The sequence below is a fragment of the Panulirus ornatus genome, chromosome 64 (assembly GCF_036320965.1).
Source record: "Panulirus ornatus isolate Po-2019 chromosome 64, ASM3632096v1, whole genome shotgun sequence".
Lineage (NCBI taxonomy): Eukaryota > Metazoa > Arthropoda > Malacostraca > Decapoda > Palinuridae > Panulirus > Panulirus ornatus.
Genome location: NC_092287.1, coordinates 26,879,720 through 26,897,504, shown reverse-complemented (window position 1 = coordinate 26,897,504; position 17,785 = coordinate 26,879,720). Strand labels below are relative to the sequence as shown.

General features: G+C 48.9%; 1 protein-coding gene across 4 annotated transcripts in view; it reads left to right on the top strand.

Moving 5' to 3' along the window:
- raw (NDT-like domain-containg protein raw) overlaps nucleotides 1–17,785 on the top strand; it is a 923,024-nt gene that overhangs the window by 743,068 nt on the left and 162,171 nt on the right. For 2 of the 4 annotated variants that reach the window (XM_071657210.1, XM_071657211.1), the window contains one exon: nucleotides 15,183–16,005. The exons of 1 other annotated variant lie outside the window; for it this stretch is intronic. In XM_071657210.1, coding sequence (XP_071513311.1) covers nucleotides 15,872–16,005 — 134 coding nt within the window. In that variant the 5' untranslated portion in view covers nucleotides 15,183–15,871. Of the gene's footprint in view, nucleotides 1–15,182; nucleotides 16,006–16,215; nucleotides 17,615–17,785 lie in introns of those variants that run through there. One more of the 4 variants, XM_071657213.1, reaches the window with a different exon arrangement.

The following is a 17,785-nucleotide window of genomic DNA, read 5'->3' as shown; positions in this document are numbered from 1 at the left end:
GACAGCTAGGAGTGTTCAGCTTGCCGGAGTTACTTCCGCCTCACCTCTTACCTCGAGTGAGATCCTGAGCAGGACTCCCCAGTGGCCCGTCGTGGGTCTCTGCAGACTCCCCGAGTACAGATAATGAGGAACCCTCCGGTGTAGTTGCCGCCTGCTGGCTCGCCTCTGTGTGGAGCTTTGATATACCTTCCGGGCGCTGATGCTTCCCGTGGTGTCCTCCCGCCCCAGCGGTGTATGGGACCTGCCTACCTTGGCTTGTGTCACACTGTGGCACATGATGATGAACAGACGGTTGTCTCGATGCATCTGTCATTGTATGGTCATGCAAGCAGATCACGTTACAGGTTTTTATATACTTTGTCAAACTTTGTAAATTGAGAACTTTGTCGGGCGCTGTTTGTTTTCTACAATAACTTGCATGAGAGGGACAGAGATTCCTCTGTCATGGCCATCTTAGATGACAGAGAGACAGTGAAAAATTAATCGGAGAGAGAGAGAGAGAGAGAGAGAGAGAGAGAGAGAGAGAGAGAGAGAGGTGTTACCGGCTGAGCCTCCATGAGGTTACACCGCGAGAGAAAAGTCACCTTTGGCGAGGCTGTATATATCATCGTCACTTTGGCAGAAGAGTACAATCTCATCAGAGGACTTCTTGCTTGAAAGTAGTACATTGTGTCCTTGCAGCTGAATGTAGCGCAGCCTTTCAGCTGCAGCAGCTTCTGTATATGAAGACGGCGACCAAGTATAATGAAAATGGATATAAATGAATAAATGATATATATATATATATATATATATATATATATATATATATATATATATATATATATATATGTATATATATATATATATATATATATATATATATATATATATATATATATATATATATATATATACACTTGATTGCTGTTTCCCGTTTTAGCGAAATGGCGCCAGAAAAGCCGCATTCGTTCACATCAATTCTCCAGCTGTCATGTGCAATGCACCGAAACCGCAGCTACTGATCCATAACCAGGACCCGCACACCTTTCCATGGTTTACCCCGGCCGCTGCACATGCCCTGGTTCAGTATATATATATATATATATATATATATATATATATATATATATATATATATATATATCATGTGTTTTCATGAGGAATTTGGAAGACTGCGTTAACCTACTGCTTTACTTTAACAAGAACATCATCGCTTCACCGATCATCGCATACGGTCTCCTCTTCCTCCGTCCGTATCTGTGCTTCAATCTCCTCCTCCTCCACTAAGCATCATTAGCCACGTGTTTAGAGAGGCAGTGTCGGTCTGTTTGTATATCTGTGTGTGTGTGTGTGTGTGTGTGTGTGTGTGTGTGGATCCCTGGCCCGTCCAGCATTATGAAGAGATGCGTTCGCTTCTGGGGTAGTGTCTGTGGTGATCGTCAAGCAGTTGGCCTGTTTTTGACACTGATGATCCAGCGGGCAGAGTGTACATGGTGTTAACCAAGCAGAGTAGCTTTACAGATGGATGTGACGGGTTTCAAAATGCAACTCTATACGATTCCTGTTATCTAGATAGGGTTGGTGAGCGTGGAAACCAGACCCATTTCTTATGGGTCATTGTAAATCCTCTGTACAGTAATTACTTTCGAAATATATAGAAAAATGCATGAAATATATGACAATTGTTTGAAAACAACGTACTCTATATCGTATATTTATTTTCGTCCAATGAGGAATGTATATGAAGAAAACAGTGATCCCAATGTGAGGCAAGGTCCCCTAGACCTAGAGTTATCAAAATCCTTCGTCCGTTGTGTCATATTGTCTGATACAAATAGTAAGGACCTTATTTTGCTGGGTGTACATACGTAATGTATGGTCATCATAAAGGCTTTTTAGTTATTTTTGCACGAACCGATGAGCACGACGGTACGACACTTGACCACGACGGTACGACACTTGACCACGACGGTACGACACATGAGCCCAAAGCTGTGTAACCAGTGAACAGAGTACAGTATGAACAATTGTTGCTTGGTTATACCAGTCGTATACAATGGTGCGTGGTTATATCAGTCATACATACAAGGGCATGTGTATACCAGTTATATACACTGGTGCATGGCTATACCAGTCATATACACTGGTTACAGTCGTATACACTGGTTATACCAATTATATGAACAGTCAGATAATGGAAGGAGAACCAAGTACCATCTTAGGGAACACCATTGAACATTAACATTACCGCCATAATGACAGACAAACTACATAAAGATAAAATCGTGGGTGTGTCCAAGTCTCCCAAAACACCGATGCTGACAAAGGCTCCCACACTTTAACACCCCACATCATCGTCCATCCTACCTCAGGAGCGACACACACACACACACACACACTTGTGACCGCTGTACACCTGTGTTTGTGAAACACATCATGAAGGTGTTTGTCCGCATTTATGAGCTGTGGGGAATTACTTTAATGGGTACCTGTAAACGAAGAACGAGATTCTCTTGTTTTTTCTCGTTTTTTATGAATTTTCTAACGAAAGAAGAAATGCATGCATGATTAATATTTACATTTTTTTTTGTTGCTCCTGCTGGACTCTGCTTCTGCTCCCTCTGTTCCTGCTGCTGATTGTCATTGTTGGTGTGTGTTTTTGTGAAATTATTCATTTGTAATTACCTTCTTGTAATCAATGATTATTCATGTGTGTGTATGTCTAACGTTTGTGTTTGTGTATGTATGTTTGTGTGTGTTTTGCTATTCTTGGGATCGTGTATCAAGACATCAAAGAAGGCGTATCAGTGTGGAGGGCTGAAGGTCATGTTGTGGTGGTGGGTGGTGACGGTGTCTGGGTCAGCGTTACGGTGAAGTAGCTATATTTAGCGGACCCAGATATTCAAGCCATCTAGGTCTCCACAGCGTAGGACCCGACGCACGTACGCCCCGTTAACCGCGACCTTAAGCACCGCCCTCGTTGGACTCCCTGAACACGACGGTCCGTCAGTATGAGAACACGAAGGGGGAAGAGCACGACGGTATAACTTTTTGAGTGTGGAGATGCGGTACTCGAGTACGGCGGTACGCCTTCGTACTATTAAGGGCCGTACCGTCGTACTCAAACAGCGTACCATCGTTCTCAAGGGGGCGAACCCTCCTCCTCAAGGGTCGTACCCTCGTACTCAAGAGAGACAAACACTATGTCTCTCAACACCATCTTTCCCTATATCTGTCTCTGCCCCCGGCGACCCCCCACCCACCCACGTTCGGGCAACAATAATTCCTCCACCGACCGTCCGTGTTGGTGGCCATATATTCAAGCCGTGGCGTCATCGGGTTCGGTTGTGACGTCGGTGGCCTAGGGGGCCCACAGGGAGGAGGAGGAGGAGGAGGAAGGGAGGTTATCGGAAGCCGATCACGCGACACTTAACAGGTTGACGTAACATTTGACGTCTGAAGAGCCTCTCTCCCGGTTTACGACGCTTTTGGCAGCGACCACCGCCTCTTCCTCAACCCACGGGGGCCCAGGTTGGTGAGGTACACACACATACGCAGATGATGAACCTCCTGCTGGCCAACACACACACACACACACACACACACACACACACACACACACACACACACACACACACACTGTTACTTCTCAAGCATTTCTCTTTCATTATCTATCCATGATCCATGTCTTAAATTTTCTGTCTATCTGTCTGTCTATCTATCTGTCTGTCTATCTATCTATCTATCTATCTATCTATCTGTCTCTCTACTTACCTCTTGCCGGTTTTTGTCCCATCAGTACCTGGCCTCGACGAGGACTCGTAAAGAGCTTTTAGCCCAGTAGACACATCATGGACAGAGGAAATCACAGGAATTCTCACTTCTTGATGTCGTGGCTAGTTGGTCAGCCAGGCCTTGTGTTGGGCTGTGGAGCGAGGTATGCGTGGCCATCAGTTGGCAACTCCTGGATTGATGTGGGTTGATGTACAAAAGTTTATGGACGTTGATGGTTGATTGATGCAAGGGGCTTACGACCAAAAGGGCTGATAAGACCTAGAATTATCTAGTAAGGTAGGGAAGAGTACTCTGGTTGGGAGGGAAGAGATAGGTTGTTACTGCGATGAAGATTTTAATGTTAATTATGGTAATGTTGATGCAGACGGAGGTGAAGGAAGGAGGAGAATGTTAGGTACCGGTCGAGGGAGGAGCCTACCGCTGGTATCTTCCCTCTGTGTCCCCAGCTGACCCGTGGATCAAATACCTTTTTGTACAGTATCCATTTTGATCTTTTTTCCCCAGTATGATAGATTACAGTAGCCCTGCCACGAAGGCGAGAATTACATGCTCCTGTGGCGGATTTTGAACTCGGGGTTGTGAATTGTGTATTCCGTTCTTGTATGGCGTGTGTATTGATATTGCAGGACGGTTGTGGGACGTTTGACGTTCGGTGCAGACGACGCGAGGGAACCATGATTATAAGGAGGCGTTCACACCGTGCCCATTGGTGAGGACTTCCTGTCGCCATCGTATCTTGTAGGATGTACGTCTATTCCTTAGATTTTCGTCTAAGTTCATAAGTTTCTCTCTCTCTCTCTCTCTCTCTCTCTCTCTCTCTCTCTCTCTCTCTCTCTCTCTCTCTACTTTGTCGTCGTCTGTAGATAAAGTTGCTGATTGTTGTATCTTTGATTGTGTTCTGTGTCCGTTCCCCGTCTTTACATTTGACTTGCGTCTGTATTTTAGAGTTCCGCCTTTGTCGTTAATCCACGTCTGTCTGTAGCCTCAGTCCATGTTCACCTTCCATCCGTCTGTTTCAGTGCTGGGCTGCGTTCCTAATACCTTGTCTTCATCTTTAGTCTCCATCTCTCTTCTCTCCTCTGCTCCTCCTCCGCAGTTATTAGTTGAGGCCTCATCATGATATCTCTTGTCTCCGCATGTTTTGATAGCGTCTGTCCCTTGATTCTCCATCTTTAGTGCCCTGTCTCTGTCATTAGTATCCGTCTCGCTCTTCTGTCAAGCCAGTGTCCACATGTTGAATTATTTTCCTCCATCGTCTTGAAATTCATCTTTGTGACATTCATCCCTGCCTGTCTGTGGCTCAGGTGCTTGTTTCAGTCCCAGAAATCTGTCTCTGTCTTACGTCCCCATCTGTGTCTCGGGTTCCCGCGTATGTCACAGGTCTCCATCTCTTCCTTATGCCCCCGTCTGTCTCAGGTCCTCCCCTTTGTCACAGGTCTCCAGGTCTTCCTTATGTCCCCGTCTCAATCTCAAGCTCCCGTCTCTGTATCAGGTCTCCCTGTCTCTGTCTCAAGTCTCCCTGTCTGTCTCAAGCCACAATTTGTCTCAGGTTCTCGTTGCCTGCCACAAGTCATGTTCCTCATTCTCCAGTCACCATCTGTGTGTGTCTTGAGCCGCGCCTCCTCGTGGGTCTCGGGTTACTGTTTCTGTCATAAGTCATCTTGTTCTCTCTTAAGTCACCACCGTGTGTGTGTGTCTTCAAGCCCGTCGCTGGCCCGACTGACTGACTGACTGACTCAAAAGGCCTTGTACTGACTGACTGACTGACCGAGTCGCGCGTCCTTCACTGAGCCATCGGAGACCCGGGCACTTACCGTACGTCGTTGGGCGTCTCGGTGGTCGACTGGTGGTGCTCCTTGAGTAATGACATGGCGGAGGCCCCGGGGCCACACTTGACCCGCAGGAGGACATCCACCACGTCGCCCCCCACCCCCTCACAGCCTCTCCCTTGCGTCTGTCCCGCACATCCACCGGTGAAAAGGGGGGAGGGGGTAGTTACCACTGGGTGTTGGTGGTCTCCCCCTCCCCTCCCTGGGCATGGGGTTTCCCTTCGGCTGGGTGGGTCGAAGGAGGACGCGTCGGGGAGAGTCTCAAGTTAAGGGGCGCCGCTGGACGTGATCCGTAGAGAAGAAGAAGAAGAAAAAAGAAGAAGAAGAAGGCTTGTTTGCTGCAGATGTTTAGTTTGCTCTGTGTGTGTGTGTGTGTGTTTGTGTGTTTGCTGCAAGACGTGCTAGTGTTCATCTTGGAGGATACATGAAGATATTTGATGATAAACGAGGTTAGTTGATATGATGGGCGTTAACTGCTGAGGAAATGTAAATACTTGTGCCTTGATAACGAAACGGGTTAACTAAAGGCTGAGGTCAGGGGGAGGGATCATAATTATTAGCTCGTAGTGGGGAGTAAAGGGGGAAGTGAGAACAGCTGCGTGGCGTCACACTCCAACGAGTCTTTCATCTTGTTTCTTAAATTGTCATCCATTAGATAACCTGACAAGGCTTAAGCTTTATTTACGGCGGGCGACGGCCGTGCGTCACCCACTCGCTAGGGTTACAAGTGTATGTGTTTGTTGTGTTTACATATAACCACTATAAAGTGGGTCTTGTTACGGGTCAGATTGTGGGAGACGGAGTTTGCTCCTGCTGGTCCACCGTACTGGCCCGCCCCGCCCCGCCGTACACAGGCCATCATCGCCTGGTGACTACACGGGACTCTGTGCCGAGGGTGACAGAATCTTGGCTTCGGTATTTTACGGTGGTTTTTGGTGCGCGTTTTTCGTATTTATACGTCTCGTTCTTCACTTTGGTGACACCTCGTGTTTGTGGTGCATTTCCCATACCCTACACCTCCTCACCACACCCAGCCCCGTCCCTTTCACCTTCCTTGTCTCCCCACCCCCCCTCTCTCTCTCTCTCTCTCTCTCTCTCTCTCTCTCTCTCTCTCTCGCAATGACTTTGTGGTCTGGGGTGGCGAGGGAGGCAGGCTTTTCCCACTGGTGACCTCAGAGCCAATGAATTTCTCCCCTCCTCCTCCTCCTCCTCCCCCACCCCGCGACCCCGCTATCAGACCGGATCGTTGCGGGGTCTTGGGCGCCGCCGTGTGGCGGAGGGCTCGACCACCTGGGCTGGTACACCCGCCACTGTGGCGGGTCTTGACCACCTGTGATGTACGGTTCAGAGTCGGCGAGGGAGTCGAACCCTGGACGGTTCGTACCCCAGGTGCCTCGTGTTTCGTGCACGGGATTGTCTCGTTTGTGAAAGGTGTTTGTTTGCGGCAGGTGGCTCTGGTTGTTTGCTCCAGGTGGTTGTATTTGCATAAGATTGTGTTTTCCTTTTTGTTGTTGCTGTTGGTTGTGTGTGCTTGCTTGACGTAGTTGTGTTGTAGGTGTTTGTGTGTGCTTGCTGGATGAGGATGGGTTGCCACGTGGACCTTGGCGAATGTCTTTTTTGGCCTATGTATATATGCAAACTGACGCAGGAAGAGGTGAATGGTGGTGAGAGGGAGGGAGGGCGCTGAGCTGGGTATCTTGGGCTCGCAAGGATGTGAATATGTGTGTGTGTGTGTGTGTGTGTGTGTGTGTGTGTGTGTGTGATGAAGGGCCATTGTATGTTATTGGCTGAATTACTGATGGCTTGATAGAGGGCGAGGTTGGTGTTGTCGACCCTGGCGTGTTAGGGAGTCTGTCCTTGTTCTTCTGTGGTTCAGCTTCAGTCCTGTCCTTACCCTGTGTGTAGATGGCCCGTACTCCTTAAATTTCTGTTATCTGTTGGGAGTGAGAGAGTCAGTAGATTTTAAACGTAAATTATTTATCTGGATGGTCGACATGGGAGAGTGTGTCTCGAGAGTTGTAGATTGGTTTTATCTTATGTGCTGGATCCGGGGATCGTATGTTGTCCTCATCCCATGCATTCATTCCTGTATTTAGGCGGATGTTTGATGGACGTGGTTGTGTTGTGTGTCTTCCTGACGCTTCTATTTTTTTTCTTCTTTTTTGCAAACTTGTTGAGGTATGTTGATGGCACTTGGCCCTCAGTGTTGGTCTGAATGTTTGGGAAACTTTCCATTTGAGAATATGTAGAGAGTAAGTTAACCCCGACCCTTTGTCGTGTGTGTGTGTGTGTGTATATATATATATATATATATATATATATATATATATATATATATATATATATATATATATATATGAGAGAGAGAGATTAGAAATTAGAGATTAGGGTTCGTAAAACTCGTGAAAATTTTGCTTATAGCGATTTTCAAGATAAGTTCCAGTATGTACACGTTGACCGACACATAACTTACTGCATTGTCAGTTTTATGACACTGTAAATGACGTATGCGCCAGACCACATCCTGTGCTGAATTTAAACCTGTTTACCTGGGGAATGTTGAGCCTGATGACAAATGACATACAACGAAAAAGGATTTAACATTTCGTGATAACCCAGTTCCCTGTAGTATATATATATATATATATATATATATATATATATATATATATATATATATAATGTGTGTGTGTGTGTGTGTGTGTGTGTGTGTGTTTACCGTTTCCTGCATAGCCAGTTAGTTCCAGGAGCTGACGAAGAACGGCCTCATTTGGTCACGTCCACCCAAACCCTGTCCACTGTCACACCCCATAGAGCTGTCTGTGGTTCCGCCAGACCTCTGCATATTCCCTGATTTAAACCGATCAACAACACGTCGCCCCCTGTATACCACATTGCTCAAAGTTCACTCTATCCCACGCATGCCTCATACCCTTCTGCATGTTGATCGGTCAAAGCAGCTCTCAGTCCATCATTCCATTTGTCCTACACTTTGTTTCCTCCACTTCTGACAAGTATACCCTCATCGTCAGTCTTTCCTCACTCATCTTCGCCATATGTTAAGGCCATAAAGCACACAGTCTTCAGCTTCCCAATAATACTCCCTTGTTTTTATGTATTCTCTGTACATGGATTCCGCCAGTCCTCAATCACCTTACCTTGAGGATGCATTCAGTGAAAGTCTTATCAGACCCAGTCAGCAGCACTAGTATCAGCCCTTTTCATGAGAAATTCAACTGCATTTCCATCCACTCCATCTGCTTTGCCACAATTCATCATATGCAAGGCTTTCGCCACCTCCTTTCTTTCAAACCTCTTGTCATGACTCATACTTCGCACATGTCCACTTCCCATGCATCCCACATCTGCCACATTCAACAGTCATTCAAAACACTTACTCTGGCTCCCCTTCACCGCTTCTCTGCTTGTTATCAACCTTCCCCGTCTGCTCCTCTCACTGATGCTCCCATTTGCTCTCATGTTTTCCTCACATTGTTCATACCCGTCCAAAATATGTAGAACCAAATCGTGAGGCTACACCATTGAACCTTGAGCATCGTCGTGGAGCCTGATCCTGGAGCATATGGATTAACCTTATACGTAGACATGGTTTGGGATTCCTGGAGCAGAGCATTTTAACTAAGCGTGGCACTGGATGAGCCAGGTCAGTCCCAGAACTGGAAGCACGATGCTGGAGCACTTAGCACAACTGGAACAGTACGAGATGACGTGACTGACAGGCTTAAGGATGAGATTCGGACTTAACGACACAGGGATTGGAGCACTCTACGTCATCTTGATCACTGGGAGGAAGGTTTCACTATGACTTGTAGTCATGATGCTCGAGTATTGTACTTAAGCATCGTGTATAATTCCTCAGTATGTTACCTGAGCGTTGATGACGAAGCTTGGGCATTGTAGGTGGACCAGAGCAGTTACAAGAGTGTGTCGTATAGTGTCTGAGTATTGTGTGGTCTTTGCAGCATTGTGCATAAGGCTTGTGTATTATCATATTTTTATGTCGAAAGGTCCAATCACAGATATCCACTCCAAGCCTTAAGTAAAAAAAAAAGCTAAGGCGACGAAGAATTTTCCTCTGGGAGAGAAGAAGAGTCTAAGAGGGTTTGAGGAAATGGAAAACTGTCTTTCCACGAAGAGCAGACCATAACAGTTGAGAGAGAGAGGGAGAGAGAGAGAGAGAGAATTCCAAAGCTTAGTTGTGTAGGAAAACAAAGCAAACAACACAACGGCCGACCCTTGTGTTGGTTACGACCTCACAGTCATGATGTGACACACTGGCTTGACGAACATTGCTGCTGTAAAGACTGGCACACAAGAGTTCGTGCAAGTGCGGCAAACCTCATCTTTGGGTCATGAGGTGAGTCTCGTTGTATCTGATTAATGAGGCCGGACGACACAGCGTCTGATCGTGAGGCTCGGGGTCATTTCAGGGACAAGATCAAGGTCACGTGTGCTCTTGTGGCATGCAAATGCCAGGGGGGCGGGGGTTTGATGAGGGGGAGTGAGAGGAGAGTGAGGGTAGGGCGTGGGTGAGTGTTATTGTTGACGTGATGTGTGGGTGTGATGTGAGGTAGTTCGTGGGCCAGGGCAGCTCGGCCAGCCAGCCAGCCAGCCCGCCAGCCCGCCCGGCTCATTCATACTCTGACAACATCAAGATAGCGCACAGGGGAAGCGAGAGAGAGAGAGAGGAGAGGGGGGGAGAGAGAGAATGAAGAGAACAAGTGGGGGCAACAGAGAAAGACGTAGAAGTACGAGAAAAAAGAAGAGAAGAAATGAACATGTCAGAGATGGCAGTCAGAATAATGATAAGAGGAAATGAGGCGTGAAGATAAGGAACGTTCACGAGAGAAGAAAAAAAAAAAATGTGAGTGGCGTGTTGAGGAGGGTACAGCTTGCCTGGTGTGAGGGAGATACAACTGTGGCACAGACGTCAGGATGATCATCCTTCGACCAGCAGCAGTGGTGGGCCGGCCACAGCCGATGTTGCTTATGGCTTACAACACAATACGCTTTATCGTCATGTAATATTGATCATGGACGCAAGGTGGCTTACCTATTCATAGTCACACACACGCACACACACACACACACACACACACACTCGCAGTTTTAAAGAAAATTTGACCCCGTGAGCACGCCAGCACGACTCCTTAACCACGACGGTGCTACCCTTTGACGGTACGACCCTTGCGGTGAGTTGAGCTGGGTTTTAACGCAGCCCCAGGGTCGTACCGTCGTGCTCAAAGGGATCGTATTTGTCATGAGTTTACATCATGGATGTTTCATCCAACGTTGACACTTGTCATTTGAGAAAGTTATCCTCATTAAGAATTTTCTTTATCTATCAATCTCTTTACATGACGTTTCCATTTTCAGTTTAATGGAGCGAATGATAAGTCTCCAGTTTTAAAGAGTCTGTTAAGTTTGAAATACCTGAGATTAGAAGTTCCCTATTTTGTTATTATTATCAGGGACACAGTATCCCTTACCTGCATCGCAGGCTCTGGACGAGGGAGCGGGAACGCATGACATACGACGATGGCGAGGACCTGCGACATTTGTGACGCGTACTTTTTGCGTCTCCGTCACTCTCAGGAGGCAGCATGTTGAGTCGTGGCTTGGGTGGACACGGGAAAGTATCCGAGAATCGTTGTTGGGTGTTGGACCGAGTTTTTGGTGGTGGTGGTAAAGGGAATGAGTGAGGTAAGGTTGTGGGGGAGTGTTGGTTGTGGTTGTGAGTGTAGTGTTGAAGGTTTAGGTGATGGTGATGATAGAGGGGGGTAAGGGAAGGGACTGTGGTGGGTGAGGAAGTTGAGTGAAACATTAAGATCATCTTGAGTACGCTGATGCCACCTTCGGTGTCATGGTCTGTCTTGTAAAGGTGAGTACAGAGACCAGGACGTTGATATCCAGGTGTTGTACCGTCAAGCGCAGTAGTCGTACCATCGTGTTCAAGGGTCGTATCGACCAGTTCGAGGTTAAGACTTGTCATTTTCCTCAAACCTCCCCCTCACTCTCTCCAGCTCACAGACACACCTGGCAGTTCCCATCACATTACTCCCCCACTATTAACACCCAGATGCTTCCCCCAACGCTACTTCCCAAACCAGCGTCAGCAAGACTTGACCCTCGCTCCTCACTACCTTCATCCATCACCAGCAGAAGCAGAAGCCAGCCACCTGGCCCACATCTCAACATGCGCCGCCTTGAAAGCGACGGCCACTGTCAACACCAACTCGTCTGACACACTTTGAACGAACCTTTTTTTTTCCCACTTTTTAGTAGCCGACATGGCACGGGCAGAAATGACGTTTCATTAATGACCTTCATAGGATGTAAAGGAAAATGAATTATGATAAACAGAACGACATTAATTTGAGCTCCTGAGGCGTTTCTAGACCCGGTTCATGAAGATGGCAAGGCTCTAGAAAGAGAAAAAGATGTAAGGAGGAAGAGCGCTTCTCTGTTAGAGGAAAAGAGGCATCATAGCGGTCAGTCCTCGTGTGGCTGGTCTGCAACAACAAACTAAAGGAAGCAGTAGCCTTAGTATCGGGGATCAGCAAACACCTCACTAGAGCAGTGGCCCGAGGTGATGCCTGTAGAACTGGGAGGAGACAGCACCATCAAGGCCGACGGAGAGGGTTGGATGATGGAAGAGACGTGACAGCTAGAGAATGAATGAGACGGAACAGTAATGGTTTTTGATATGCAACTCTGGCTAAGAGAGAGAGAGGTGGAGCCACCCCAGATGGGGCAGAACTTTTGTAAATATGGGACAGGATCTCACAAGAGAGATTTATTATTATTATTATTTGTAGTAGTAGTATTAGTCTAATTGTTTGTCTGTCGCACCCCCCTCGCCATCGTGCAAGACAGGTAGCCCCTCCGTATTTCATGCCTCCCCACCTCCGCATTGCGAGCCGTCGACAAACTTATCATCCATCGTATTATTTTTAAACCGCGGCGGATTTCTCAAAACTTTGACATTTCTGGTGTTGAACTCCAATAATGGGTGGTGGAATTTTCATCTCGTGCTCAGGGGTCGTACTGTCGTGCTCAAGGGTCGTACCGTCGTGCTCAAGGGTCATACCGTCGTGTTGAAGGGATATTGAAGATATTATCAGGGAGATAGGTTGATCATTGCAGGCTGTGGGGGGAAGGACTGGACCTCCGTGGTGTATCGGTTAGCGTTCCTGACCGTGACGCATTCACGGGCCGCCCGGGGTCGTGCGATTAGGTTCGAATCCTGGTTGTGGCAGTGGGTCCACAGTCAACCCAGCTGTTCATCCACCCCTAGGGTTGGTGGGTAGAATATGCTTCTGGCTCAGGTTAGGATATATATATATATATATATATATATATATATATATATATATATATATATATATATATATATATATATATATATATATCGTTAATGGTATGGCTTTGATTAGGGCCTTAATTGCCCGTGTCGTGTCGGCCAACATTAAGAAAAACAAATTGGCGTCAGTATGAAATGAGAAATTGAACAATACGTTAAGTCTGATTTGAAGGTCATAAGTAAGGAAGGGTTGAGGAAGAGTTGTACCCCGTGGTGGTTAGAGGTTTCTCTAACATTGTTTCCCACCAGCTGGGCTGCGGCGAGCTTGGTGTCATGCAGCCTGCAGCCACCAACAGCCTGGTGTTGATCTGAGCACCTGGCATGACGCGTGGGTGTCATGGCTCCGAGTCTTCAGTTGTTGGTGTCATCGTTGTCAGTAGTTGCCACCTTGTGAGCACGGTCTGTTTCACATTGCCATATGTTGCTGACCGACTCTTGTGGGTCTCTGCCAGCGGATGCCATCGTGTTGCTATGACCTTTCCCTGTTGCAACCATTTGCCGTGACCCACTGGACCTGGTGCCTTCGGTTGCCGTGACCTACTTCACCTGGTGTCACCAGTTGGCGTAGCTTGTGTCATGTTATGCCATCATCATGACCCATGGCAGGTATTGCTGGCAGCGTCCATCGCAAGCTGGGCCGCTAATGATGACCTTCCTCCATGTTATTTATAAGCCATCTATCCTGCCATGATGTAGATGGTTGAGTGTGACGCTAGTGTAGGCCATTTATCTCGTGAGTGTGACGCTAGTGTGAGCCATTTATCTCGTGAGAGTGACGCTAGCGTAGGCCATTTATCTCGTGAGTGTGACGCTTGTGTAGGCCATTTATCCCGTGAGCGTGACGCTAGTGTAGGCCATTTATCTCGTGAGTGTGACGCTAGTGTAGGCCATTTATCGTGAGTGTGACGCTAGTGTAGGCCATTTATCTCGTGAGTGTGACGCTAGTGTCTCGTGAATGGGAGGTACGAGCAGCCTGAGGAGCTGGTGGCACTCGTGGTGTGTTGGATTATGTCTTGATCAGGACCAGGTGCTTCTTGTTTACAGTGGGGGGCTGGCGTCTACTGCTGGGCAGGAGAGAGGTCTTGGCGGTGCCGTTCAGTGCAAGGTAGGTGTATGAGGGGTTTGGAGAGGGTGGAGGGATGGTTGTGTTTTGTGTGGAGTGGAGGAGGAGGGTTGTGAGGTTTGTGGTGGGTTGTGTTGTGTGTGATGTGTGACTTGGGTAACGGGAGGAGGATGGGCAACTTGTTAGTGTAGGGGGCATGTAATTATTACTACTACTACTGCTACTACTACTACTACTATTACTACTACTACTACTACTACTACTATTACTACTACTACTACTACTACTACTACTACTACTACTACTACTACTACCCTAGGACCACTTGAAGGTGCCCCTGCACTTCAGTGCAGTAGTAGGGAAATCAAACGGACCGCTTTTGATGCTGGAAGATCGTGAACAAGCCTTTCCTCCTCCCCGTCCACTGATGATGGAGACTCCCCGGAGGTGACTCCCAAACTCGCGTTGTAACCACCTGCAGGCGGTGTCCGGTAACACCCCGTGTAGGTGGCATGAAGATGTGTGAGTGGATGGGTCTTGGTGTGGGTGGCGTGGAGGTGTGTGTGGGTGTCACTGGTGGGGTGTGGAAGGGTCTCTCAGGTGTATTTTGAGGACACATGGAGGGAGTGTTATGTTATTGTCATGTAATCACCTGGCAGCCGCTGTGGAGGCTCGTCAGGAACGGTGCATCGGGGACTGCTTACACTGTCCTAGGGTTGTTAGATTGTATTTATGTTTCCAGATTCTTAAATTTCATTCTCCAAGAGAAACGGTAAAGTGCCTCCATTACAGTACGGTAGTACATTATCAAGTCCAACTGTACCTGTATTACAGTATGATTGTACAGTACCTGCTCCAGCTGGCTTGGCACATACAGGCACCTGGTGACAGTCTCAGTATTTACGTTACTACTGAAGTTGAACGTCCTCATTGCTGCGTTCTTTGAAGGTTGTGTTGCAGTGAGTGAGGAGTGTGGGTGAGCTCTGGTTTGGGATCTGTGGCACATATATATGTTGTGTGAGTGAGGAGTGTGGGTGGCTCTGGTGTTGTCTGTGGCTTCTGTATATGGAGGTCAGGGGCGTGGGCGAGAGGAGGAGGAGGAGGGTAGTAATGTGTGTTCTCCCTGCAGGTGAAGGAAGTGGAGGAGGACCCCTGTCGGCGCCAGAGGTCCCCAGGGCAGCCCCGCCCACCACACGCGGCCCAGCAGTGAGCCAGGGGATGGGCGGTGGGCGTGACGGCACCAGCTAGGCAGGGCGGCCAGTATCCGGCCGCCCAAACATCCGGAGGGTCGCACCAGCCACCACTGAATGAGGAGGCTTCCTGGAGACCACTAGCGCACGCCTCTCCCACGCCTCGCTCCCTCCTACCAGCCTGAAGGCACCAGTCACTCGCCACCTGTGCCACACCACCTACCCAGGGGTTCGTCGTCACCACCACCACCAAAACCTACCCTGCCACACTCCGTGTGACGTGTTGTGGTCCCCGCCACCACCTGAGGCAGCGGGTACCGGTGACTCTGGATCAGCGCCTGCCGTCGGGAACGCCCGCTTCGGGCGGTCACCGGTTACCGGGCCCCACGACCCGGCCACCCTGGTAATGGAACCCATGTTGAGGGTAAACCTTCAGGGAGGATGATGGAGAGAGGAGCTGGAAGAGGCTGCACCATGCGCGAGGAGAAGGTGGTGGCGTGAGGGTGGGTGCGTGGGGTGCTGTGGGGGGTACGTGGGGCTACCAGAGGTGCTGTGGGTAGGTGGGCGGGCCCAAAGGCCGGCTGGCTGCCTGGCACACACACTACCCACGCGCGCTATAATTAAGGGTATGGGTGTCCTCCCTCGGGTCTGTCGGCCTAGCATTCCCAGTACACCACCCCCCAGCCTCGCACTACCCCGGGGACAACCCTGCCCTACTGCCCCTGGGTCATCTCGCACGCTTCTCCCGGGATCGCAAACGAGGTAAACAAACAAAAGACAGAAGAAATTGAGGAACGTTTGTTGAGTGTATGTTGTGTCCGAAACATCTGTGATTTGTTCACTCTCTGCTTGAGGAAGCAGCGAAGATCAACGAGTGGGGAAACGTGTATAGGGGAGGAAAAATGAGAAGCATGTGTTAGTGAATCAGTGAGAGGAAAGTGTGTTGCTTGGAGAATATACGAGAGTTGAGACTTACCGAGGCGTCCCACACGCGGGAGGCTGTTAGCAGTGTCATCGGGGAAGCTGAGGTCATCCTACGGGTTTGGTGAGTAGGGCTGGAGCGATGGCTTGACCACCTGCGACCAAGATGGTGTCAGGAAGCCACGCCCGGGCCCTCCTGGACAGCATAATGTGCTGTGTAGCGATGCTTGGCCCAGATGTTTGAGGTGATGCTCTGTAACGGTCGCCAGGATTGTACGGGAAGGAGATTGTACCAACAAAACGTGTGTGGTTAAGCGACCTGTGAGATTCACTGCGCTGCCTGCAACCGCTGGGAGATGGGGGAGGGGAACCGTCATGTCTTGGACCGTCTGCCAGAGGCAGCTAGTACTGTGATGCGCTCTGAACTTCAGGTTAATTAATGTCCGCCACGATGCATGGTCCACGATTGAGAAGGTTGGAAACGTGCGATGACATCTTGGTCCACCAGTCAGTAAGGTGATACCGCCACGCACCTCCTGGGTCTCCAGATATATACATAAAAAAAAAGGGAACATTATTAGTGCTTTAGTCAGGGGTAAGGCAAGAGGGGGTGTTTCACGGCTGCCTTGACCGACGCCCCTGTGAGGCCATGAGTGAGGAAGGAAGGTTGGGGGGGCAGCTTAGTAGTAACTCATAGTTCTCGTGTTGGTTGGTTGGTTGGTCGGTCGGTTGGTGCTTTTAACAGCAGCTCACGTGTCGTGCGTTGGGGAGACTCGACGCTGGGGCTAACCCACTCCTGGCAACTACGACTGTGATTTGAAACTCTTAGCGTTGTGGCCTTGATGCTCAGTGACAGTGGAAGGAAAAATTTCTTGATGTACCACGAAGCCAGCGTTCAGGTGGTGGCCATTATTAAGAGCACCTGACATCTTGGTTGGCTCTGTGAAATAATTCAGACAAGTTCGTTACGATCTCACACGATTACGAGACGAGTGTTGACATGAAGGCCGGAGGGATGATTGCCTGTTGCCTGTAGTGATGGAGCAGGTTCACTACACTGGTTCTAGTAACCACGCCTAACTGGCCGCGCCCTACGCGCCACCCACGACCACGCTACCCACGCCTAGCCCACGTGCCTAACGCCAGCCCACGCCCGCACCTGTGCCAAGTTCCTCTTTTGCTTGTACCCCGTTGACGAGTAGAAGATCACGCCCACAGCCGCCCACTTTAGACGAGTCCCACCACCGGTGTAGTGTACGCCCGCCCACAACCCCCTTGTGGGATCTAAACACACACACACACACACACACACACACACACACACACATACCTTGCCGTCCACGCACGCCCCCACTCCCACGCATGGCCCCGCAGGAGTGAAAGGGACAGCTCTGGCCCACCGACGCCCGCGAAGGATGATGTCTCTGCCGGTGTATGGTGAGGTCACAAGGTATGCTTGAGGCGCACGGGAGGTCATGACCTCTGATCCCGAGAGCCATAACAGAGTTTTAAGGTTGTTTCTAGGATTAGACGAGTCAAGGTCGTGATTAGGACTGAGTCCCACTCTCGTCTTGATTCTTATTGGATCCGAGTAACTACTTGAGCAAGACGGTATGATGGT